The 26,266-nt window shown below is 44.4% G+C and overlaps 1 protein-coding gene across 7 annotated transcripts; it reads right to left on the bottom strand.

The window, feature by feature from the left end:
* Window positions 1–10,508: 10,508 nt before the first annotated feature.
* On the bottom strand, window positions 10,509–25,091 carry CPT2 (carnitine palmitoyltransferase 2). 7 transcript variants are annotated; one of them, XM_073896741.1, is made up of 7 exons: window positions 21,230–21,526; window positions 20,616–20,733; window positions 18,926–19,006; window positions 18,309–18,397; window positions 17,310–17,416; window positions 12,094–13,398; window positions 10,509–11,148 (listed from the first exon to the last, which is right to left on the bottom strand). In XM_073896741.1, the coding sequence occupies exons 6-7, from the start codon at window positions 13,382–13,384 to the stop codon at window positions 10,817–10,819; spliced, it is 1,623 nt and encodes a 540-aa protein (XP_073752842.1). In that variant the 5' UTR covers window positions 13,385–13,398; window positions 17,310–17,416; window positions 18,309–18,397; window positions 18,926–19,006; window positions 20,616–20,733; window positions 21,230–21,526; the 3' UTR covers window positions 10,509–10,816. The 7 variants fall into 7 exon arrangements, with proteins under 7 accessions (XP_073752842.1, XP_073752839.1, XP_073752843.1 ...); XM_073896738.1 differs by lacking the exons at window positions 18,309–18,397; window positions 21,230–21,526 and adding an exon at window positions 24,818–24,954; XM_073896742.1 differs by lacking the exons at window positions 20,616–20,733; window positions 21,230–21,526 and adding an exon at window positions 24,818–24,872.
* Between the last annotated feature and the right edge of the window lie 1,175 nt (window positions 25,092–26,266).

A 26,266-nucleotide genomic window follows, 5' to 3' on the forward strand; every position in this document is an offset into this window, starting at 1 on the left:
ACCCTTGACCACTGCTACTCTTACTTGTGCAGTCCCACCCAGTGCACTGATACAACAAAAAGAAAGTAAAGGGAAAGTATAGAAAAGGAAGAAAAAACTCTTTTTCACGGATTGTGATTTTCCACTTACAAAATACAAAAGCATTAATAGGTGCTGGATTTAAGATCAATATACAGAAATCAAATTCATTTCAGTACGCTGATGACATGCAAAATGTAAATCAAGAAAAAAGTACCATTTATAATAGTAACGAAAAAATACCTCCAAAAGTAGTTAAATCTATCAAAAATGTTCATGACCTTAGTGTGAGAAAATTATTAAACTTCACTGAAAGGTGTTAAAGCCTAAATAAATGGAGACCTATACTATGGTGGATAGGAAGACTTGCTATTATAATCCTCCTCAATAAATGTATTTATAAAGTTCTTGTCCAAATCGCAACTATTTTTTAACAGAACCTAAGTTGATTCTGAAACCTGATGTGACACAGGTGGGAGGACCCCCCCCCCCGCCAGATGCCACAGTGTAGTGACAGAGCAATGGCAATGAAGCCAGCACCATGCTGGCACCGTGACAGACAAACAAACAAAGGGACAGTAGACAGACCGCTGCATGTGTGAAAACTGGTTTAGGGATAGGTGCTGTTGCAGATCAGTGGGGAAATTTTTAACTCACCAAGAAATGGTGCTGGGGCAATTGTTTAAAAGTGTGCAGTAAATGATACTGGGACCACGTTTCCTCTGCATACAAAAGTCTATTCCAGGGGCGCCTGGGTGGCTCAGTTGGTTAAGCGTCTACCTTCAGCTCAGGTCATGATCCCAGGGTCCTGGGATTGAGCCCCCCCCCCCCCGTCGGGCTCCCTGCTCAGTAGGACGCCTGCTTCTCCCTGTCACTATCTCTATCCCTATCTGTGTCGCTCTCTCTCAAATAAATAAAATCTTGAAAAAAAAAAAGTCTATTCCAAGGTTAGTTATCTTGGGGGCTTTCGTGCAGCAGCATGTTGGGGTTCAGTGTCTGGCTCACTGTAAGTGCTAGGCAAGTACTGTCCCTCTCAGGACCCCATTTTCTCCATCTAAAAAAAGGGCACTTTCAGCTCTGACATTATGTTATAGATAAAAATTAGTCAAAATGGTGGTGGCATGTCTGAGGCCTGCCCCTCATCACCAGGAAAGTTAGTCCCCTGCCCCACTCTCCAGGACTGGCCTCCTGTCCAGGTAGTGGAAGTTAAAGCTGCTGGATGCAGGGACAAGTGCAAGATGAGACATCTGAGTCCTAAGTTCCCTGCCGTCTTGTTTGGACATTCCGCAAAGGTCCTCAGTATGCCCTTCTAACATTATCCTTGAACAGCTGTTTAAAAGGTACCATCTTTATCCATTAGCATTTTTTGAAGCTTGGCTTTTGGTGAATAGCAATGAGTTGAAGGTTGGGTAACATTAAGCTGCATCCTCGTGGACAACAGTCATTCCTGTTGTTTCCCGGGAAGAGCAGAGGCCCCCAGGATCTCTGCCTGGCCAGGCAGCCTTATCTCACAATGCTGTCCCCATTCCTCTGTGAGCCAAGTCACCCTGGGCTGAGCCCTTTCCCTGGGTAGCTATCAGACCCCCAGAGAAAGCTGCATGTCTGGTCTTCAGAAAGCTCAGGACTCACAACACCGACCATCTTCACTGTCCTGACACTGTGCATCTGAACTTTGATTCAGCCATCTTCCCTGGGGGCTTCTGCTGCAGCAAGCTCTACAGGGAGGAAGGTGAATGAGACCCAAGCTGTGCTGTTCAAGAGCCAAGCAACTATAAAACAGTTACTCCCAAACAGGTGCACTGGATCACTGGGAAAACTTTTGAAAAAGACATTTCCTGGCCCCACTTCATTCATACTGAATTAGAATCTCTGGGCTAAGACCGGAGATTTTTTATTTAAAAGCATTCTTGAATGAATCTGACGTATCCAGACCACCAGAGCACACCCGGATTTCACAGCAGGGTGTGCTCTGGGCTGCCGCAGGAACTAAAGGAGATAATGAAGGCAACATGTTCAGCACAATGTCGGGGGCACCGTACAGCAGAGAATGGAAGCAGTGACGACTTGGTTAGAAATGCAGACAGTCTGGGCTGTTCTCTAATGACTGACTAATCACATGTTGCTGCTTCCTAAACTGGGAATCAGCAGTGAAGAACTAACCGTGCCCTAATTCCCCAACTATGGCGTTACAGCTCCCTCTTCTGAGCCTACTGCTTCCTATTTCGAAAGAATTGGTTTGAAACCAAAAGATACAATCTAACAAGATAGGACAAATGCCAGCCCTTGATTATAAAAGCCAATTACTTAGATTTATAGCAGACATGGATTGAGTTGCATGTGAGAAAGACCTGTGGGCTTTGGGTTAGTCCATAAGCTCAACCTATGCCAACTGCAAACTGACTGAATTAAAAGTGGTCATAGGCTAGAGCAAAAGAAATAATGGCAAGAGGTAGGGTGAGAGCAGCACCCTCCCCCCATCGGTCAGTCTATGCTGTGGGGTTGTTTCACTGGTGCTCTGCACTTCAATGCAGTTACAAACAAAACTCACTAGGCCTGGAGATGATTCCTGTGGGGTACACTGTGAGAACAGGAGAGGTTTATCCAGGAGAAAACAGAAGGAAGTGTAAGGGGGGGGGGGGGGGGGGCAGACATGATCAGTCTTTATAGAGCTGAAGGATTCCCATACGGGAAAGGGCAAAGGCAGATATACTCCATAGGGACAAACTAGCACCAAGTGTAGAGTTTCTGAAGCAGCCTCTTTTCTTCAAGAAAAGATTATAAGGATTCAGCCCTCACATGTGACTTAGACCAGATTTATCACATCAGAATTCCAGTTTTGAGGTAGGAATTACTGGGCTAGACAATCCAAGGAATTTTACAACCTTAAGAATCACTACTACTACAGACAAATATAGGGAGTTGAACTGTCAAAGACTAATCACTGTCAAAGACTAATCAGAAAACTAGAAACTTTTTCTCCCTTTTGAAATATCCTAATAACAATGTTTTAACAATAACTAGAGAGGGAAATGAACTTGCAATCAATTCAATGAGCTAGCTCCTCTGAAGACCTGGGCTCTCGCCCGGTCGGTGCCACTCTTCCTCCTCACCTAGCATTAATATGCAGAGGCCGCTTCAGTACATTCTGCGTATTTAACTGTAAGCACTATTGTTCACTCTCTGCCCAGCTCCAGAACCTCTAAGCAACAGTCCCCATCCTGCTCTTCCACGTACTACACGGCTCATGTGCCACGCACTATGTCGAACATGGGGACGCGTGATATAGCCCTCAGCCCTCAAGACGCTTTCTGCGACAGATAAACAGACAATCCCAGTACAGGGCTTCAGAGGGATAAATCAGTCAGTCAGTTCCCAAAATTTAACAAGCTCTGGGGCCCCTCTGGTTGCTCACAGTCTAACAGTGTAGAAAGTTGCAGAAACTGAAAAGTGCTGTGGGAAAGGAGAGACTGCCAAGACGCCTTAGGCATGCTCAAAAGGGGCACTAACTAATTCGGTCTCAGAGGATGGGGTGAGGGACAGTTTCCTAGAGGAAGTGAAATCTAGTTGAAACCTGAAAGTTGAGCAGAAGTTGAGCAAAAGGGCGGGGAGGGAGTTGTGTTCCAAGCAGAGGCAACAGCATGGCATGGCATGGCATCCCTGAGGAAGTGTAAGCCTTTAAGAGAGGTGAGGCTGAAAAGAGATCAGCAGGGTCAGCTCCATCAGAGACTCAGCTGTCACATTAAGGGGTATGAACTTCTTTCCAAGGTAATGAAAAACCATTTGAGAATTTTAAGCAGGGATATGATCAGGCTTGAACATGAGAAAAATCACTGGCTACAGTGAGGAGGGAGAATGGACTGGAGGGAATGAGTGGGGTCTAGAGGCAGGAGGGCCAGTTAGGAATGAAGAAATAGACTCCACCTCTTGATAGGAGGAGCTACAAAATTACCTTCATAGGTATGAGTGTCAGGAGGGAGCAAGACAGCATTCTCCAGCAATAACCCACTATGTGTCAGGCTCCTTAACGGCTAAAACAGAAGTCAAAGCTAGGAGTAGCAGGACGGAGGACAGCATGACCCTGCAACACCGTAACCTCCCTCGCTTTCTCCATCCACCACCTGTCTCAGTCTCAGGTCTACCTCCTCAAATCCTGGCTCCCATTCTTTGTCATTCTGTCACATGAAGGTAATTAGGGAGGTGTCACTAGATTTGGAAAGCACGTTTGATGTGGTCTAACTTAAAACATAAGCTATTAGAAACCACAATGAGATACCACTTCACACCCACCAGAATGGCTATATGGCAAAAAAAACACATGGATGATAAGCATTGGTGAGCATGTGGAGAAACTGGAACCTTCATATTCTGCTGGTGGAAATGTAAAATGGTGCAGCTACTGTGAAAAACACCCTAGCCGTTCCTTAAATGACTAAACAGAGCTACTACATGACTCAGCAATTCCATTCCTAGGTCTACACCCAGAAGAAATGAAAAAATGTTCACACAAAAACTTATACACAAATATTCACAGAATTATTCATAATAGCGAAAAGTATAGAGACCTATAAACTACCAAAACTGAACCAGGAAGAAACAGAAAACCTGAACAGACCCATAACCAGTAAGGAAATTGAAGCAGTAATCAAAAATCTCCCAACAAATAAGAGCCCAGGGTCAGATGGCTTCCCAGCGGGATTCTACCAAACATTTAAAGAAGAATTAATACCTGTTCTTCTGAAACTGTTCCAAAAAAAGAAATGGAAGAAAAACTTCCAAACTCATTTTATGAGGCCAGCATTACATTGATCCCCAAACCAGACAAAGACCCCTATCAAAGGGAAGAATTACAGACCAATATCCCTGATGACCATGGATGCAAAAATTCTCACCAAAATACTAGCCAATAGAATCCAACAGTACATTAAAAGGATTATTCACCACGACCAAGTGGGATTTATTCCTGGGCTGCAAGGTTGATTCAACATCCATAAATCAATCAATGGGATACAATACGTTAATAAAAGAAAGAACAAGAACCATATGAGCCTCTCAATAGATGCAGAAAAAGCATTTGACAAAGTACAGCATCCTTTCTTGATTAAAACTCTTCAGAGTGTAGGGAAAGAGGATACATACCTCAATATCATAAAAGCCATCTATGAAAAACCCACAGCAAATATCATTCTCAATGGGGAAAAACTGAGAGCTTTTCCCCTGAGGTCAGGAACACGGCAGGGATGTCCACTATCACCACTGCTATTCAACATAGTATTAGAAGTCCTAGTCTCAACAATCAGACAACAAAAAGAAATAAAAGGCATCTGAATTGGCAAAGAAGAAGTCAAACTCTCACTCTTTGCAGATGATATGATACTTTATGTGGAAAACCCAAAAGACTCCACCCCAAACTGCTAGAACTCATACAGGAATTCAGTAAAGTGGCAGGATATAAAATCAATCCCAGAAATCAGTGGCATTTCTATACACCAACAACAAGACAGAAGAAAGAGAAATTAAGGAGTCTATCCGATTTACAATCGCACCCCAAACCTTAAGGTACCTAGGAAAGTATCTTAGGCAAAGAATCTGTACTCAGAAAACTAGAATACTCATGAAAGAAATTGAGGAAGACACAAAGAAATGGAAAAACGTTCCATGCTCATGGATTGGAAGAACAAATATTGTGAAAATGTCAATTCTACCTAGAGCAATCTACACATTCAATGCAATCCCCATCAAAATACCATCCACTTTTTTCAAAGAAATGGAACAAATAATCCTAAAATTTGTGTGGAACCAGAAAAGACCCCAAATAGCCAGAGGAATGTTGAAAAAGAAAAGCAAAGCTGGTGGCATCACAATTCCGGACTTCCAGCTCTATTACAAAGCTGTCATCATCAAGATTGTATGGTACTGGCACAAAAACAGACAAAGATCAATGGAACAGGATAGAGAGCCCAGAAATGGACCCTCAACTCTATGGTCAACTAATCTTTGACAAAGCAGGTAACAATGTCCAATGGAAAAAAGACCGTCTCTTCAACAAATGGTGGTGGGAAAATTGGACAGCCACATGCAGAAGAATGAAACTGGACCATTTCCTTACACCACACACAAAAACAGACTCAAAATGGATGAAAGACCTAAATGTGAGATAGGAATCCATCAAAATAGAGAACACAGGCAGCAACCTCTTCTCCCACAACTGCAGCAACTTCTTCCTAGACACATCGCCAAAGACAAGGGAAGCAAGGGCAAAAATGAACTATTGGGACTTCATCAAGATAAAAAGGTTTTGCACAGCAAAGGAAACAGTCAACAAAGCCAAAAGACAACTGACAGAATGGGAGAAGATATTTGCAAATGACATATCAGCTAAAGGGCTAGTATCCAAAATCTATAAAGAACTTGTCAAACTCAACACCCAGAGAACAAATGATCCAATCAAGTAACGGGCAGAAGACATGAACAGACATTTCTGCAAAGAAGACATCCAAATGGCCAACAGACACACGAAAAAGTGTTCAACGTCACTCGGCATCAGGGAAATACAAATCAAAACCTCAATGAGATACCACCTCACACCAGTCAGAATGGCTAAAATTAACAAATTAGGAAACGACAGATGTGGGCGAGGATGCAGAGAAAGGGGAACCCTCCTACACTGTTGGTGGGAATGCAAGCTGGTGCAGCCACTCTGGAAAACAGTATGGAGGTTCTTCAAACAGTTGAAAATAGAGCTACCATACGACCCAGCAATTGCACCACTGGGTATTTACCCCAAAGATACAAATGTAGTGATCCGAAGGGGCATCTACACCCCAATGTTTATAGCAGCAATGTCCACAAAAGCCAAACTATGGAAAGAGCCAAGATGTCCACCAACAGAAGAATGGATAAAGAAGATGTGGTATATATATACAATGGAATATTATGCAGCCATCAAAAACAAAACAAAACAAAACACGAAATCTTGCCATTTGCACCATGGATGGAACTAGAGGGTATTATGCTACGCGAAATAAGTCAGTCAGAGAAAGACAAGTATCATATGATCTCACTGATAAGAGGAATTTGAGAAACAAGTCAGAGAATCATAGGGGAAGGGAGGAAAAAATGAAACAAGATGAAACCAGAGAGGGAGACAAATCATAAGAGACTCTTAATCTCAGGTAACAAACTGAGGGTTGCTGGAGTGGTGGAGGGTGGGAGGGATGGGGTGGCTGGGTGATGGACGCTGGGGAGGGTATGTGCTATGGTAAGCACTATGAATTGTGTAAGACTGATGAATCACAGACCTGTACCCCTGAAACAAATAATACATCATATGTTAAAAAAAAAAAAAAAGAAGAAGATAGTAGGAAGGGAAAAATGAAGGGGGGAAATCGGAGGGGGAGAGGAACCATGAGAGACTAGGACTCTGAGAAACAAACTGAGGGTTTTAGAGGGGAGGAGGTGGGAGGATGGGTTAGCCCAGTGATGGGTATTAAGAAGGGCACATATTGCATGGAGCACTGGGTGTTACACGCAAACAGTGAATTATGGAACACTACATCAAAAACTATGGTGACTAACATAACGTAATAAAATTAAATTAAAAAAAAAAATAGCCAAAAGTAGAACAACCCAAATGACCATCAACTGGTGAATGAATGAATAAAATGCGGTATATCCACACACTGAAATAGTATTCAGTAATAAAAAGAAAATAAATACTGATACATACTAGAACATGGATAAACCTTGCAAACATTACGCTAAGTGAAAGAAGTCAACCACAAAAGGCCTTACATATATAGTATATTTCCATTTATACAAAATGCCCAAAATAAAAAAATTACTATAGGGACAAAAAGTAGATTAGTGTTTTTAGTGTTGGGGGGAGTTGAGGGAAAAGGGGAATGACTGCTAATGGGTAGAGAGTTTCTTTGGGGGATGAAAATGTTCTAAAATTCATTGTAGTGATGGCTGCATAACCGACACATTTTTTAAATAAGTGGAATATATAATATGTGATGTGTATCTCAATAAAGCTGCTTAAAAAAAATAAGCTACACGGTATCCACAAAACTCGCTTTGGGCGTCCTGGGGGCACCTCAATGAGAAGCAGATAATCTTCAGAGAGGCTGGTATGCTGTGAATCTGGAAATGTGCCACACTTGTTCTGGAGTCACGAAGAGAGAAAGCCACCTGGACAAAACTTGACTTCCCAAAGCCCACTCCTCACATGGGAGACTCCACATGGGAGCTGCTTTAGGGTCAGGAGGTGCACAGATTCATTTACCAAAGTTCGTTCTCCTGAATCGGGAGGCCAGCTAGTTTAAGATGTAATTACTGGAAGCCTAGATGAACAGAAACATAATAAAAGAGCCTTGGACAAGGAATCAAAAGAGCCTGTCCTGATCCTACCACTTATCAAGTGACCTTCTTACATTCCCCAACTATCCATCTTCTGTATGTAAACTGGAGATAACTTCAGTCCATTCCAGAGTTGAGGGGATCAAATCAGCTGAATGCTTTACAAATGTGTAACACTTACGTATGAGCCCCAACTCGGTAGAGACTTAATAATTAAGTGTTTCTGCCATCCCAAGTACCACTGCAGAAGCCTTCCCAGGACGAATCCAAGACCGGGGGCGGGGGGGGGGGGGTAAGTTGTAAGTAGGAATGCTGAACACGGAGACAGACCACAGAAGAGATTCCTTTAAAGAACTTCATGTCCCCAAGGGGTGCTGCCCAAGGGTACATTCACCCCAAACATATGCAGGAAATATGACATCTCAGCTCTGCAAGTTTCAACCAAGGTTTTGGTTTTAAGAGCTCATTATGGGGAGCTCGCTATTCAAGTGAGGTCAACGCCTCGATAAGGAACATCACACAGCAGCAAGAGAACACAGACTGAGCTTCAACCACTTGCCAGGTGCTTTATCTGTATCATTATAGCCAGTCTTGTTACATCCTCGTGCTATAGGAACTGTCCTCGATTACAAAGGGGAACACACACCAGAGAAAAGGAGTAACTTGCCTTTGGTCATATAGGGAGGACATGGGAGAACCAGGATACCAGTTCGGTCACTATTTATCTATGACAAATATTATACACCCATGATCCTCTCCTGTCAGAAGTTCTTTTGAGACGACGCCGTCGCCCTTGGCCAGAGAATTGGAGTCATCTGACTCATCCACCCTGCAAACGGCCCCACACATAGCATAGGTTTTAAATTTGCCTTTGAACTTGCCTGTCGCCTTGTCAACCATTTCCTGAGCCCGCACAGGTGCACGAAGCCGCCAGCGTTGTTCCGCGGCCGAGAGCGCAAGGCGAGCACTACGAAGGGCCAAGAGCAGGAGGCAGGAAGTGCGGCGCCCCAGCAGCGATACCGGTGGTGGGGCGGGACCTCGGCTAGTGCTTCCGGTGACGCACGCGCGCGCAGCCAGGCTCCAGTTCAGGTTTCTTGATCACGTTTTCTTGATCGTGTTTCATAGATGAGAACAACGTGATGTTCACGTGCACTTGGAGCTATCAGCTGGCCCTCTCGGGTTAAACCACGGAATACAGGGGACCTGGTACCTGTTGGGTAGTCACTAAATAGTGATTTTTTTTTTTTAAGATTTTATTTATTCATGAGAGACAGAGGGAGAGAGAGAGAGAGAGAAGCAGAGGGAGAAGCAGGCTCCCGAGGAGCAGGGAGCCCGATGCAGGACTGGATCCCAGGACCCTGGGATCATGACCTGAGCCGAAGGCAGACGCTTAACCATCTGAGCCACCCAGGCGCCCCTAAATAGTGATTATTGAGTGAAGGACAGGTGGAGTCGACTAAGAAGAGGTACAGGCATGTTTATGTGAACTGTTAGGAGAATTAAGTTAGATAATGCACTGGTAATGCTTTGTGACTGGCTCACACCAGGATTCAAATCCCAGCTGTGCAGTAAGTCCCTGGGCGATCCACACAAATGCAGCTAAAATTAAACACAAACAAAAACCCTTCCTTTTCAAAACACAAGACAGAACAGAACCAAACATCCTTCTTTTCATGTTACTGCAGCGTTCAACAACAGATTGTTAACAAAAATTCTGTGTTCACTCAAAACCAGAGATTTCAAACGTACTGAGTAGTCATGTGTACATTAGACCATAGATAGCATGAAAGATTCAACTGATTAAATACACACCAATTATAAATCTTCATTTGGCTGGAATAGTCAAATAGTACTCCCCAAATCCATAGGAATACCCTTTACTGCCGCAGGACTATCAGAATCAGGCACCAGCAGACCACTTTCCAGAAAAATGAAGAGGATTTTTAGAGAGGATGTCCCAGGAGAGAGAGAAGTTAATAAGGAAGATGAAACAGCACTTCCCACCTCACCTGAAGAGCCAGGAGCCAGTGGGAACTTGCTGTTACCTGCACTTACCGAACTTAATGTTGGAAAGTTCTTTGTGGGGATTAGGAAATTAGGTTGAACAACAACAACAACTAAAAGGAACCACCTCCAAGCAACAATTAAATTTTATTTCTGCTTCAACAATAAATACACCTAAGTTATCCTTCCAAATCCCACCTCCTGATCAAATGCCCTTAAAATTGAAATCTCCCATTCTCTTTAGTTGTGATCTAGTCCCACTTGGCAATTATATATTTAGCTTTAAAACCATGACTTTAAAGGTCAAGCCTTGCAGCAATGACTGCTTAGGCACCTCATGATTAGTTTCCTTCGTATACAGAGTAGCACCTTTTGGCTACACAGGCCCCAATTTTCATGTCAATGAAGCGATGGAGGCTTTTCACCCCCCCAGAAGCTAAGTTTTGATGCATTTGCCTTCTATGGCATCAAATATGTCTTCTAAGGCCTTCTCTACGCATTGGAGAAACTCCCGGGCATTGCGGCCTGGGTAGGAGGAGACGTTGCAGCCTATCCAGTTGTCATGAACAGCATATGCAATGCCAAAGCCATCAGGGACCACAGGGGCAAAGCCACCGATGTTCACTGCTGGGCTGCTCAGTGTGCTTGTGGACAGGATGTTGTGGTTTATCTGCCCATATGCAGGGTCCAGGTATAGCTCAGGCAGAACAATCCCCTTGGCTGCTGCCAGGTACCGCAGAGCAAATAAGTGTCGGTCAAAGCCCTGGCCTGTCAGAGACAAAACAGAAAACCAGAGTCTCAGAATCCCAGAATGGAAAGTGACCTTAGTAACCGCCCCCCCCAACCTGTAGCTGGAGTCCCCTTCACAGCATCTTTGAGAGTGGAAGAAGGCTCTGCCTGCTTATGCATGCACACCTCCAACTCACTAACCTCTGCAGCTGAGCCTAAAATGAAAGTATGATTTTAAAAAATTCTAAAACTGAATCAGTTTTTGACTCAAACGGTCAAAAAAAAAAACATCAAGAGAGCTATGGATTCAAAAACTAAAATAAAATCCAAAGTCTAAGTCTAGTGTAAAGGACAAGATTGAGTCACTGGAACAAAATGGAAAGGGTTTTGACCAGGGCTCTCATCTCAGCTTTACTGCTCATGTGTTGTGTGATGTTGAGCGAGTGGCCTCAGTTTCATACCCCTAAAATGGAGAACGAGACCAGAACGTCTCAGAGATCTCTTTTACTTCCAGGACTTTGGGCTGCATGATGTGATCTTCCACATCCTTTCTAGGTCTCGAATTTTACCACAGAGAGGCAAAGGAAGGATGACACTTAGATTTGGGAAGAACTTTTGAGATGGCTTATTTAAAGGAAGCCAACACATTGCAAGTGAGGTGAAGTAAGAGGGGCTACAGGCTTAGAAATCCTGAACTGTCAAAAGTGAGTCAGACGACCAATAAATAAGAGAAAGAGAATCGTGTGTCACAGCTGAAAGTGACCTTAAATGGGGACGAAGTTAGATCCATTTCTCTATCCCTGTGTAGGAGGAAAGAACATTCTGATTCCTAATGGCTAATCTGGCTGTTTAGACTGCTAGTGTAGACAATAATCATCTGGGGGTTGGCAGATGGACTGAACGGGTGAGTAGTGGAAATCAGACACGGAGGAGATGACTGAGGCTTACGCCAGAGCGGAGGGCAGGCTCCCCACCCCCACTCACCCATTGCTGCTTCTTTGGTCAGTTGGCCATGATACTTGGAGCACTCGGCCATCATTTGCTGAAGCTCTCCAGTACTGTGTTGGGAGGGCTCCCTGACAAAGGCCTCGGAACACCTCTTCGTGAAGATGGAGGCTGGGCGAATGGTCTCAGTGCGGCCATGCTTGAATGCTGCGGTGCTACAAGACTCATAGGTGGCCACGGTCTGCCCGTACTGCCGCAGGAAGGCCATCTGGAAGGCCAGCTGAGCTACCGAGTCAGGACTCAGCTTCTGCTTCTTCAAGAACTCTTTGCCCCCTCTGCGAAACTGGATGAAGTTGATGGTGAGGGTTTTCACGATGGCATCGAACTTTTCCTTGGCAGTGCTGATGCCAGTCTTCAAGGCATCATTCAGCTTGAAGTTCAGTTTTTGCACAGCAGCAGGGGAATCAGTGCGGGCCGGCTGGCTCTGGGGGCTGACAGCAGGGGCCTGAATGCTATCTTTAAACATTTCATTTAAAAGCCTGAGCACTGCCACCCCGTCGCCCCAAGCATGCTCAAAGTGGAGCGCGGCAGCGCCATCCTTGGCTATAATGAGGTTAAAGGACTTATCAAACCAGCGGTTGGTGCCGTCACCGTGCAGCATGTTGTGAGACAAGTGGACAAGGTCCTTCATGGGGAAGTCATCTAGGCAGAGACAGAACACGGCAGAGTCCACTTTCCTCAGGGTCTCCTCATTGCCACCACTCACCAGCTTCTGCCTGAGTTCTGCCCAGACGTCTCGGTTCTCAGTGGTCAGATACGCCAGGGGAAACGCGGGGGCCGGGCTGTTGTCTGAGAGAATGTACTTCAGATGAGCCTGGATTTCCGAGGCGCTCACAATGTTTCCATCTTGATCCAAGACATCAAAAACATAGAAATGTCCTTTTCTTAGGACAAGGAGGTGCCTAGCCTTCTCATCAGTAACAAGCTCATCCCGGATGGGTCTGGGTAAACGAGTTGAATTGAAAAGCCGAAAATACTGGGACATATCCAGGGGATATGCATTAACCAAGTAGGCACCATACCAGGACAGGGAGGAAGGCACAAAGCGTATGAGCTTCTTGAAGGTATCAGTGTCACTTCTGGCAGGGTTCAAATGGAAAACCTCTGGCTCCAAAAGACCAGCCCGGAGTGTCTTCAGAAACCGAATGGCAGAAACAGTCATGTTGGTTGCCCTGGTGAGCTGGTCGTTATACTCAGACTTTGGGTCAGGATTGAATGCCATGAATGGATTAAAGTTCAAGACGATGGAGTCTCGAGCACTTAGGTACATATCAAACCAGGGGCCTACAAGATAAAGTAAAAAACATCATAAAAAGTTAATGCAGTCCCTCAAAATAAAATTTGAGAAAGAAAAATAATCAAGCATATGCAGAAAAAATGACGTCAACTTCCAGAGGGTGAAATTTCCCAATTATTTTTTTGATCTACAATAATTCATGGCATATAAACGGGACCACAGAATATGTGGTCTTTCACATCTGGCTTTTATCATTTACTATGTCTTTGAGGTTCAGCCATGTTGTAGCATGTATCAGTTCTTCACTTTTTTGTATTGCTGAAAAATGTCCCATTACATGGATATACCACATTTTGTTTATCCATTCATCTGTTGGTAGACGTTAGGTTGTTTCCACTTTTTGGTTATTATGAATAATGCTGGTATGTACAAGTTTCTGTGTGGATGGATGTTCTCAATTCTCTTGGGGAAACAGCTAGAAGTGGAATTGCTAGAACATGTGGTAAGACTAAGTTTCACCTTTTGAGGAACTGCCAGGTTGTCTTCCAAAGTGGCTGCATCATTACCACCAGCAGTATATGAGGGTTCTAGTTTTGCCACGTCCTGGGCAACATTTATTATTGTTACTGTCTGTCTTTTTGGTTAGAGCCATTCCAGTGGGTAGATTATTGTGGTTTGGATTTGCATTTCCCTAGGTTTATTGCTTTTTCTTCCGCATTCTGTTTCCTTTCTTGACTCTTAAAGAAATACAGTAACACCTCACTTTCATTGATCTTGAACAGAATAGTTGTTAATTCTCACCCCATTTCCTTAGGTTTCTCTTGTTTCATCACTTTCAGGGACAACATTCACCATCATTCTATATACTCTGTACACTTGTGCACTTGCTCTGTTTTTTTTTTTTTTAAGATTTTATTTATTTATTTATTTGACAGAGAGAGACACAGCGAGAGAGGGAACACAAGCAGGGGGAGTGGGAGAGGGAGAAGCAGGCTTCCCGCGGAGCAGGGAGCCCGATGCGGGGCTTGATTGCAGGACCCTGAGACCATGACCTGAGCCGAAGGCAGACGCTTAATGACTGAGCCACCCCAGTGCCCCTGCACTTGCTCTTTTAAGAAATGTTTGAAAAGCAATTAGAAATAACAATCAGTTCATGTGGATCATCCAAACTAGCCTTCTGCATTCCTGTGGATTCTTTACCTGTAAAAGTCCCTGAAGCAATGGTTTATCAGAAAATGTGTCTTCCAGGGATGTTCCTGTTGAGATTAGCAAGCATGGATAAAGTCTACAAATAAAAACCATCTCCCACTGGAGGAAATAATTTTCACATGTAAAGCACTGGGGAAGGGATTAATGGACACACATTTATCTGTTATTCATCTGTTGGTGCATTCATTCCATTTCATTCTTCAAGAACATGCTGTGCCAGGCCCTGCCGAGTCTGGCGGATAGAAAGAGGAATAGAACGTGCCCTCTGATCTGGATGAACTTGGTGAAGGATACCAACAGAATTAAAACATGCCGTAACACACTGAAATGGCAAGAGAAAAAGTACTGGGGTAAGATCTGTTTGATGAAAGAAGACATGAATTTATGTCTCTGATCTCTCCAGTAAAAGAATTTTAAACAGATATGATCCAATATGGCAAAGAGAATGAAACAGGAGACAAGAGCAAATACTGGAAGTCCCAAAGCATTAGACAACTGGTAATGACTAAGGCAGACTTGAGAACGCCAGCCCTGGGCCAGTGACCGAGAAAGCCAGGAGATAACATGACATACACAGCAGAACCCCCAGAGGGCTCAGGAATTGGCAGCCTTGATACATCTGGTTGAAAGGCTATTTAATTAGACCCCAACTCCCACCCACCCCCGATTCCCTTCCTGCTCCAATAGCAGACTTAAGTTTTCCTCTCTGGAGAAAGTATAACTGGGGGACAGAAGTCATAGCTGAGATCTCAAGCCTTCGTCCCTTACCCTACTCCTTCAACAGTAGTAGCAAGTGGCAGTTTAATGGAAAAGCCTTTCCTGGGAGTCTAACCCAGAGACATTAACATTAGGGGCTCCCCAAGGAAATGGTTTAGTCAGGTCACATTACAGTGAGGCTGTGACAGACCAGCTCCACCCTCCTCCACAGAGCTTCCAAAAGCTTTTTTAATATCTCACTCAAATCCAAGACAACAGAGAAGGAATACAAAGGATCTGAACAGAGAAAAGAGGGCAAAACAAATAGGAAAAAAAGCACCTTGGAGATAGACTATGAAGGAAGATGAGAGCATAAAAAAACTTCCCCAATAAATTATGAAGCACAGAGAAAACTAAAGAAAGCGTAAGATTATTATTAACTTCAGGGGAAAAGTGTTCACAGAGGAACAGGAAAAACAATTTCAATAGGCCCCACGGCTCAGCTGACAACAGTGTTTGTACGGTCCTAATAGTATAAACACTAAGTATGGAGGGGACTGAAATAACAAGTGAGCACCGTGATAATCACGGAACGGGACGCATGCACGCACACTCGTGCACGTGCTGGGGAGATGAGAGACTGCCCGATTCTGGTCTTCCACGGTGAGACGTCAGAGACCATGCCTCCAACTGAAAGAATGAAAACGCAGTGATAACAGGCATGTGTCTGGGGGATGGGGGTAGAGGTCAGAAGAAGAAGCGGCTGAAAGCGAGGAGCAGGAAACTAGGGGAGGGTCAGGAACTTGCTGTTTTGCCAAACCAGCCTGGTAGAACTACTTGATTCTTTAAACTATGTGCATGTATAACCTTATTAAAATATAAACTAAGTGAAAAGAAGTGCTGTGGGAACAGAGGCAGAAGCAACCACCTCTGGATGGAGAGGAAGGAGGGCTGAAAGGTCTCCTAGAAAAACCATCCCACCTGAGTTTTTTTTTTTTTTTCTTTTCTTTTTAAAATACAGATGTAGGGCGCCTGGGTGGCTCAGTTGGTTGGGTGACTGTCTTTGGCTCAGGTCATGATCCTGCAGTCCCGGGATCGAGTCCCGCATCGGGCTCCCTGCTCAGCAGGGAGTCTGCTTCTCCCTCTGACCGTCCCCCCTCTCGTGTGCTCTCTCTCTCTCAAATAAATGAAATCTTTAAAGAAAAAAAAATTAAAAAAAATAAAATAGAGATGTAACTGACATAAAACATGATGTTACTTTCAGGTGTACAACCCAATGATTTGGCATCTGTATATATTGTACAATGATCAGCACAACAGGTCTAGTTAACATCCGTCACCACACACTGTCACAAAATTGTCTTTCCTTGTGGTGACAGTTTTTAGGATTTATACTCTTAGCGGCTTTCAAATATACAACACAGTATTGTTAACTACAGTCATGATGCCGTACCTCACACCCCGTGACTTCTTTCTTTTATAACTGGAAGTCTGTACCCTTTGACCCCTCTCACCCAATTTGCCCACCACCACCTCCCACCCCCACCAGCATCGATGGCAACCACATACTTGGGTCTTAAAGAAAGAATTTATTAGGTTAAAAAATGGTAGTGGGAACAACATGGACAAAGGCACAGAAGAATGAAAGACTAAAGGGTTGAGGGAACAGTGAGTTGTCAAGTTTTGCCGAGGCAGGAGAGTGTCAGGGTAATACAAGAGATGAGGCTGGAGAGGGCAGTTATGCCAGACTGTGAAGGATCTAGGATGACACACAGAGGGCACAGGACTTAATCCTGCAACCTTTTCACAGAACCAGTGATTAGGTTCTGCCTGGATCCTACCTGCAGAGAAGGCAAGACATTGCTCTTCAGCACAAACTCCAGGTAAGATCTCAGTGGAGGAGGGCCTCACTCTGCCTAAAGCTTACCTTGGAAAGAGTGGATGAGGCATTACACTGGTGGGCTGGTCTCACCAAAAATATTTTGAAACCAAAACCTTACTTTCCATTGTGGAGGGATCGGGGGCATTCATGCCCACAGCCCAGCCCACCTACCTGAAATGTAGCTCGTATGTTTATTCTGCTTGTCCTGAGCAACCAGCTGCTCATGCAGCTCTTTTCCAATCCCATTTTCAAAACTCTTGCAAAACTGTTCTGTTTTCCTGAAATGTTCACGAAAAGACAGAATCAGTCCATGACAGGGAATACATGATTTCTAGACTCATGGACAAGAACTCTTACACTGAGATTTGGGTCCCCAGTAAGCATATCCCTCAAACCTAGGACTGAGATCAGAAAGTCCCTTTGATCAGAAGCACAGCAATCAATCCAAAGCAGACAAATTTATGATATCTTCTTAAAATGATGGATCAGGAAGATCCATCATCATCTCATAGAGCAATCTGTAATCTAGGAGGTAGCTTGGCATGGAGAAAAGGAGATAGGCTTTAGAGTCCAGAAGAGCTGAGTTTTAATTCTAGCTTTGTTGCTGTCAAACTATGTGACCCTGGACATGTTACTTGATCTCTCTGAGTCTCAGTTTCTTTATGTGTAAACCAGAGATAATATACCACCTTACAAGGATAAAAAATATTTTTAAAGTTAAGGATTCAGGATAGTTTGAAACATAATACTTAGTAACTGGTAGCTATTACCATGTCAAGAGAAGCTTCAAATGACTAATATAGAATATTTAAAAGAGAGGACTAGATTATGAACAATTCATCTATATTTTCCACCACTGTCCAGGGAAGGACTCCGTGATTCCAATGACAATGCCAGTCATCTGCACAAAACCTTCCAATATGGAAAAAGTGAACTGCACTGGGATACAAGAGCTTAACACAACCCACTTTTGACAATATCCAATATTATTGTCCAATTCCATGCTGAATTAGCTTCCTAGGACTGCCATAACATCCACAAACTGCATGGCTTCAAACAATAGAAATTTATTCTCTCGTGGTTCTTTGAAGTACAAAATCAAGGTATTGACAGGACCATATTCTCCCTCAAGACTCTAGGGGAGACTGTTCTCTTTGTTCCTGGTGTTACCAGCTATCCTTGGTGTTCCTTGGTTTATTGATGCATTCCAATCTGCCTCCATCATCAATGGCTGTGGCTGTGTCTCTCCTCCTCTTCTCCTAAGGACACCAGTCATACCAGGTTAAGAAACCACGCTACTCCAGTATGAGCTCACCTTAGTTAATTACACCTGCAACAATCCTATTTTCAAGTAAAGTCACATACTAAGGTTACAAGAAGGGAATGCATCTGGGGGGCATACTATCCAACTCAGTACACATGCTCACCAAGCAGACTTCTGGCCTATATGCTCTCCTCAATGAACTCCCTCCCAAGAGCACATGCCCTCCGCCAATGACCAGTGCCAGCTAGCCTCCAGGTCTACCTGACAAGATACAGTACAAATTTGGTATTCTGGCTTAGAAACCATTGCCTGTTGAGTCTGATCAGAGAGGATCTCACTTCAGGGCTTGCTCAGTCGTTCCTGAGTGAAAATCTATTTCCTGAACTTGAAAATGTCAGGACTAGGTCCCAGGTCCCTGGAGACCTAACTAAATCACAGACACTCCCCGAAGCTTGGTCCGCTAGTACTTGCCAGCCTCTCTTGAACCACCCAACCATGGTCATCTGGGGTTCTCAGCATTTACCTGAACTGGCCATCATCTAAGAGAGGTTTCTGTGCACGGAGGTATCTCTTAATGGTGGCTTCAAGCTTGGGAATAGGAAGCCTGGGAAAAAAATAAGTTAAGTGTAAGGGTGACAATATGTGAAAGAGGTCAGTTAGCTTCATAACCCAAACTAATAAATAATTACTGGATCATGAATTTCCTTCCCCAAAAAACCAATAATGGGAAGCCACAGGCCAATCAGAATAGAAGGATTTACTAATGCAAGTATCAATGGTAACTTTTTTTAAAGCAAAATAAGAACTTTTTAATGTCTTAATGATGAATTTTACAAGCAAAACAAATATTCAAATAGATTCAAAATGGGGAAGCAGAAGCTGCCCGAAGCATTCTTCTTTCCTACTCACAATTACGATATCTCTGCTAACCTTGTATTGGCACTGATTTTAATCCTACCCTTAGTTTGAACAACTGCAGTTTTCTCCCCCAAGATGAAAAAAGAAAGTTCTATTTTTAAATTTTCTTGTGCATTTTATGACAGAGAATCATACAGAAATGAAACACAGGTGTCCAAGGAAGGGCCAGCCAAATATGGGATCAACCATTAAGCCATGCCTGGTCACCAAGAGTCCTATGGGAGAACCAGATCTTCCTGTTTGCTTCCGTACTCATCATTCTCTACCAGTGCGTTCCCAAAGACAGCGATGGTAATGGAGTTACTGGTCCACAGTGAAATGAAAACACATGGACAGCACAGTGAGGTGCACTTCCTTTTTCATGTCAGTAATTTAAGTGAATGATATATCCTATAGTACCAAAACTTACTCATAGTTGCCAAGTTCATGCTGCCAACCTAAAATTAATACTGATACGTTCAATACATCTAAATACAGCAGCCATTTAGGAAAACTGGAAAGTTATCCATAAAACATAGCTTAAAACCCTACTATAAGATATACTGTGATTCTTCAGTTTATTTTTCAATGCATGTTTATCAAAAACAGGATGTCAAAATTAATCTGAATTATTTACAGCCATTATGGACTCAGGCTACACTGAGTAACCACTCACAACACTTTAACATTGTGAGTACTGTCCTTATATTCATGAACTTACACAGAAATCCCAAATACTACCTCAGTTACCTCATAATTACAAAGTTACCTACTTACCTTTCTCAAGACTTTGTTTTAATAGGGACACCAACAAAAGTTCTTCTTTTTAAACAAAATTCTCAATTAGATGCAATGACAGTTTTATAAAAAACAGTCCTTATTGAAAGCTCAAGTGTTAACCCTAGCCTGAACTTACTTTAGTGGGGAAAAGCAAGTTTTCAGAATGATGATTTATTTTGGGGTTATTAATACAACAGAAACTGAATTTTCTCAATGGAACTAAATTAAGGCAGTATGGATTAAAAATATATAAACTTTTTCTCATGGATACCAGTTTTCTGTAAATCACCTGTTTTCTATATAAAAATTGTTTTAAAGATTTTATGTATTTATTTGAGAGAGAGTGAACGAGAGGGAGAGAGAATCTGAAGTAGACTCCCTACTGAGCACAGAGCCCCACGGCGGGGCTTGATCCCGTAATCTCGAGATCATGACCTGAGCTGAAACCAAGAGTCAGACACTTAACCAAGTGAACCACCTAGGCACCCCTCTATATAAAAAAAATTTTTTAAAGATAATAAATATGCCAAATTTACCAGGTTTTCATTTTTGCCTTATATAAAATGCCTTCAGTGTAAATGCCAAATAGCAATACCGTCCACATCACCGGATTATCTAATACTTTCGCAGATGATGGCCATGGTTATGTAATTACTGGTTCACAGTGAAATGAAAACACATGGACAGTATAGTGAGCTTTTCACAAAGCTAAACATGCTTCATTTAGAAATCTGCCCTTAATTCTGAGATTGTCTCACTTTTTTTGGATGGGGGACGGGAGTCACTAAAGTTTCTTTCTTTTAAGAAATAATGTCAACAATACTTCCCCCCGATAATTTTAATGACCTGTGAAATGTGAAAGTGTAAGAACTACTACCGCAGTGGAAAGAGAATGAGATGGAGGCCCAGGCTAGAGTCACAGCTCCGCCACTGCATTTCTAGTTATAGGGTTACAGATCGCAAATTTCTTGATGTCCCAGGCAGGAGATAGAGAGAGGAACTGCCTCACAGAGAGATCTGAAATCCTATCTATCAAGTTCCAGCTCCATCTAGCATAGGTTTATCACCAACATGTCTAATATATGGAGAGGTGAAGTTCACAGCCTTTGGAATCCCACAGATGTGGGTTTGCACCCAGACTGTCACTTACTATTCATGTGATCTCGGTCAAATTTCTTCTCTTTGCCCTCCTCTTTTGCCATTTGTTAAGTAATAGCTCACTGGGCTACTACGAGGATCAAATGAAGTAGTATCAAGAACTTAGCAATGTATTATCTATTTCCTTCCATCAGCTCACCAACATCCAGTTTGGCCCCAACTAGCTATTATTCTTCACTAGCCACTCCCACTAGGTCTCTTATGTATTTATTTTTTAAGTTTCTTTTTTAAAGATTTTATTTATTTATTTGGGGGAGAGAGAGAGAGGGAGAACGTGCAGTGGGGAGGGAGAGAGAGAGAAAGAAAGAAGCAGACTCCCTGCTGAGCAAGAAGCCTGATGCGGGGCTCGATCCCAGGACCCGGAGATCATGACCTGAGCCAAAAAGAGGCGCTTAACCAACTGAGCCACCCAGGCGTCCCTGGAGCCATTTTAAAATGGAGTTGGAACAGCCATTGTGGAGAAACAAAAGAAGCCTTGCTTTTGTTTGAACTGGCCAAAACCTTCTGGACAAAACGGTAATTGTCTTAAACAATTGTTTGAGAAGTCAACAGAAGAACAAACACCCTGATCAAAAGACTGAAGGTTATGGACTTCCTGGGGAAAAAAAAAAAAGTCAGCAGTTAATTTATAACGCAGAGTAGTTTGGCTTGTAAACATGCATAGAAAACATTTTCTCCCTTTTATTCAACTCATGTAATTGCCCCCTTCCTCTTTCTCATAAAAACCTGTCGCTTTCACCCTACAAGTAGGAATCCTATTTGGGTATTTACTTGAATTTGTGCTCCCCACACAGCGATTCTTTAATCCCAAACAAACGTTCATTTGCCTCTCACTGCAGCTCTTTATTTTCAGGATGACAATCATGAAATGCTGCTTCCCATTTATCACATTTTATCTTAACTATCTGTTTACTTGTCAAATCTTCCCCACTGTATGGTATGCTCCTCACCATGACTGATTGGTCTCCAAATCCATACCAATAAATATTTCTCAAATTAATATTGTGAATGAGTAGGTCAGGTTGATCCACCCTTTGTCCCCTCAGGACGTGCAGTTTTATATTCTGAGGTTAACTGTTCAGTGTATATAAATATGGCCCTTAAAAGTAACACCTAACTGAACTATTCATCTAAAAGTAGTTAAAATGCTAAATTTTATATGACATATATTTGAGCACACTAAAAAGGAGCAAAGAAAAAAATCGTTAACCCTTAAAAAACAAATAAATGACAGTGCACGGGTACCTAGAGGAAAATGGTCAAAAGGCAGCAGTGATGGGGGCACCTGGGTGGCTCAGTCGGTTAAGCATCTGCCTTCGGCTCAGGTCATGATCTCCAGGTCCTGGGATCGAGCCCCACGTGGGGATCCCTGCTCAGTGGGGAGCCTGCTTCTTCCTCTCCTTCTGCCGCTTCCCCCAGCTCATGATCACTCTCTGGCTCTCTCAAATAAATAAATAAAATCTTAAAAAAAAAAAAAAGGCAGCAGTGATATGACAGGAACAGGAAGAGGGAGGGAGGGAAATCCAGTTGGACTACCACAAAGGGACTAGTCCTTCCCAGGAAAACTAATTAGGAGAGTTCCCTATTTTTGGCATCTTACCTCACTCTGTGCTCACAATAGTGAGTGTTTCATTCCTACCTCACTGGTAAGAACTGTGGCTCAACGAAGTTAACTGAATTGCCTGAAGTTACTAAGTGTCACATCTAGAATCTGAAACCAAGTTCTACCAGACTTCAAAGGCAGGGCTTTTCACCAAGTGGGACATCAAAATGAGTGCCAAAGATAAGACATTTTACTAGTCTAGAATCTGAGATAAAAGGAATCTCATCTCATCTAACCACCAATTTACAGCTAAGGTAATGGAGGCCTGGTGGCCCTTGTTCAAAGTTACGCATGGGTGATGACTCAGTACTACTGTTTTTAGCTCAATTCCTACAGATTTTTTGTGCTGTAGGTTGGAGGAAATGATCTTGAGTATTACTCCCAGCTTTCCAGTTCTAAAATGGAGACAATCCCTCTGATATTAAACCTGAGTGGAGCCCAGGCCTGCCAGAAAGTCAAATACTACTGGCCTTGGCAAGTGAAGACAGGTTCTGTCTTCTCACCCTTCACCCACATACAGGCTCCGCTCACACAGAGGCTGGTAAGGAGGAGGTAAGTTCCAGGCTTCGCCCAGAGGCACTTTTCTTTTCTCCCTTCCTCCTACCAAATTTAAGCAGTGGGGTTGGGGCTAGATAATCCCATTTTAGTCCACTTTAGATGTCTGGACACTGTTATTTCACAATAATCACCTCAGATGCTATTCCTGAGAGGGTGGGAGTGGGCAAAGATGACAGTGGGTTACACAGTTGCTGGATGTGGAGAAAAACAGCAACCTGGTAGTTGGGGGTGATGCCTGTGACACAATCGTTGTTTTGTTCATGGGGTGGGGAGCCCTGGCCTCCAGGTCCTGGACTGGGAGATCCCTGGTGGCAGTTTGGTGAGAAAGGAAGTGAGAAGGGTCTTTCAGACAATTTTGGGACTTGGCACTGGGAACTAACTGGTGAGTGAGCAGAGAAGTTAAAGTCTGGTTTTCTAACATTGGAAAAGAAGCCTTGGCTTGCTCAGGTTAAGGCTGGGAGTTCAAAGACTGGGAAAACCGGAAGTCAAATTAAAGAAAATACCAGGTGGAAAAAGAAAAGGAAATACTGGATGAGGGAAAAGGAGAGGAAGATTTATTGGGACTGTTTTCATAGGGGAAGTAGACTCTGGGCAAAGTGTCAGAAGGAGGGAGTAAGCTCAGGTGAGGAAGAACACAGAAAAATTTGGGGGGTGGGTTTGGATCTAAGCTGAATTAGAGTTTGGGAGGGGCACTGAGGGTAGTGTCTAGAATTCTTGGAGGCGGCTGAAGCTGCAGAAGATAATGTGGGTTAGGGAGGATATATTAGGGAGAGAAACCTCGAGGGTAGTTGAGGAAGTTTTGGAAGGGGTGAAAGGCCTCCAGGTGAAGACAGGACTCCTTGGAGTGATGAGGTTGGAGGAGGGTAAGGTGAGCACTTGAGAGTGTGCTGGGTGACCCATGGGCTGCTAAAAGAGCAGAGTATTGGAGGCATGGTGAGAGGGGCTGAGCAACAGGCCTGAAGATGGAGTGCTGGGAAAAGTTGAGGGAGGGTAACTATTATGTATCAGGAATTGGCTTGTCCATATTCTGGGCAGGAACGCGGCGGGGGGGGGGGGGCAGTCATGAAAGTACATCAGGGGACATCCTAGTTGGAGGGGTAAGGGTGGTGCTGGAGATATGCAGGGTGGGCATTTTTCAGGAAGAAATGTGAGGGACTCTCCGGTATCTGGGTGGAAGTTGGGTTACTGGAGGGAGAATCTGAGCAAGCAATGGGGGTTTCTGGTAGGGAATGCCAAAGTCCTGAGATTCCTGTGCCAGGAGATTCTCAAAGTGAAGGATTTCTAGATTTCGCGTTGCGACAGCGTCCCAGGTAGGAGTTTGGGGGGGTGGGAGCGGGTTCAGTACAAGAATCGTGAGTGACTGGTGTGAAGGCTGGGGCCGATCCCAGCGGGCGACGGGGACCGGGAAGCCGGGCTCACCTGGGCAGGCTGTCCTGGAAGTGCATAGTGGGCACGATGCTGAGCTGCAGGTACTCGCGGGACCCCGAGCCTGAGCTAAGGGGCCGACACAGGGGTCCCGGGCCAACTGCAGGGCCCCGGGGCCAGGCGCGCAGCAGCAGCAGGCGGGCCACCATCGTCCCGGGAGACTGCGGCGGCGGGAAGGCGCGGGGATGGGAGTTCGAGAGGACAAGACAACGCCGCCAGCCCCAGGGCCACGAGTCGCTGCGTCAGGGACGCCCGCCCGGCTCGCGGGACTTCCGGCCCCTGGCCCCGCCCACGGGAGGCCCCCCCGCCCACGGGAGGCCCCACCCCCCCCGCCCCGCGCGCACCAATCGCTCCCAGGGTCCAGCCCACTGCGGGGCGTCCCCACTCGGCTGCTCTTCCTGCGGGTCTCCCTGCGGGTCTCCCTGCGGCTACCCCTGCGGCTCCCGAGGCGGCGGGAAACGGAGCTTCGAAGCCACTCCCTTCTCCTGTTTCGGCGCAAGATAGAAGCTGGAGCTGAGAGGGAAAAGAAAGGAAGGAAAAAGAAAAGAAGGAAACAATCTAATAAACCCTAAATTTGATCTAGGCTCCCTCCCCAGGAGATTGTGGGCACAATTTTAAACCTATGTTTCCTCGTCTAAGAAATAGAGGTTTATGAGCGATCGTTCAACGTACCTTTCACGATCCTAGATCTGAAATGAGGTAACTTGGTACGTACAGTGCCTGGCGCTGTGAGCAGTAAATGGTGATGACGGTTGTTGTTACTGTGACTCGTGACGTTCACCCCATGGAAGGTCTCTGACCTCTCACGGTTAACACCGCCCAGCTGCCCTGCGGCCTCGCCTGAGCTGGTATTAGCGGAGTCCGAAGCGTGGAGCCGCCCGTCCAGCCACCTGTTCTGTGCAGAACGCCCCTTTTGAGCAGGATCTCTTCCGCTTGAATATGCTTTCTCAGCTTGAATACTTCCAAAGGCAGGAAGCTCTGGACTGCATGAGGCTGCCTGTCACCACAAATCACCTCCAGGTTTCCTTCCAGCTCTGACTCTAAGTTAATTATAGGACTGGGGGCGCCTAGGTGCTCAGTCCGTTAAGCGTCTGCCTTGGGCTCGGGTCATGATCCCTAGGTCTTAGGATGGAACCCTGCATCGGGCTCCCTGCTCAGCGGGGAGCCTGCTTCTCCCTCTGCCTCCACCCTCCCCCCCCTCCTTGCTTGCTCTCTCTCATGCTCTTCTTTGCCCTCTCTCTCTCTCTCAAATAAATAAATAAAATCTTTAAAAAAAAAAAAAGATTATAGGACTGGAACAGAGATCTGTTGTCCCTCACCCATCACAAAACAAATAACCCCATCACACTCCAATCCCCTCTCAGCTGCAGCTGAGCTATTAGGTAGGCTCTGCTCCCATTTCACAGAAGAAAGAAGTATCAAAAGACATAAAACCATGTTGGC

This window comes from Callorhinus ursinus, unplaced genomic scaffold (genome assembly GCF_003265705.2).
Source record: "Callorhinus ursinus isolate GAN/ISIS: 27379988/994484 unplaced genomic scaffold, GSC_fseal_2.0 scaffold9, whole genome shotgun sequence".
NCBI classification, from domain to species: domain Eukaryota; kingdom Metazoa; phylum Chordata; class Mammalia; order Carnivora; family Otariidae; genus Callorhinus; species Callorhinus ursinus.

Bases quoted from the DNA above. Each gene is read 5' to 3' on its own strand.
- CPT2 (XM_025871645.2), bottom strand. From the start codon at position 24,972: ATGGTGGCCCGCCTGCTGCTGCTGCGCGCCTGGCCCCGGGGCCCTGCA. The intron at 17,417-18,925 runs GTAAATGCTGAG...TGAACATTTCAG, and splicing joins TTAGATGATGGCCAGTTCAG to GAAAACAGAACAGTTTTGCA. The intron at 13,399-17,309 runs GTAGGTGGGCTG...TTTATCTTGTAG, and splicing joins ACATACGAGCTACATTTCAG to GCCCCTGGTTTGATATGTAC.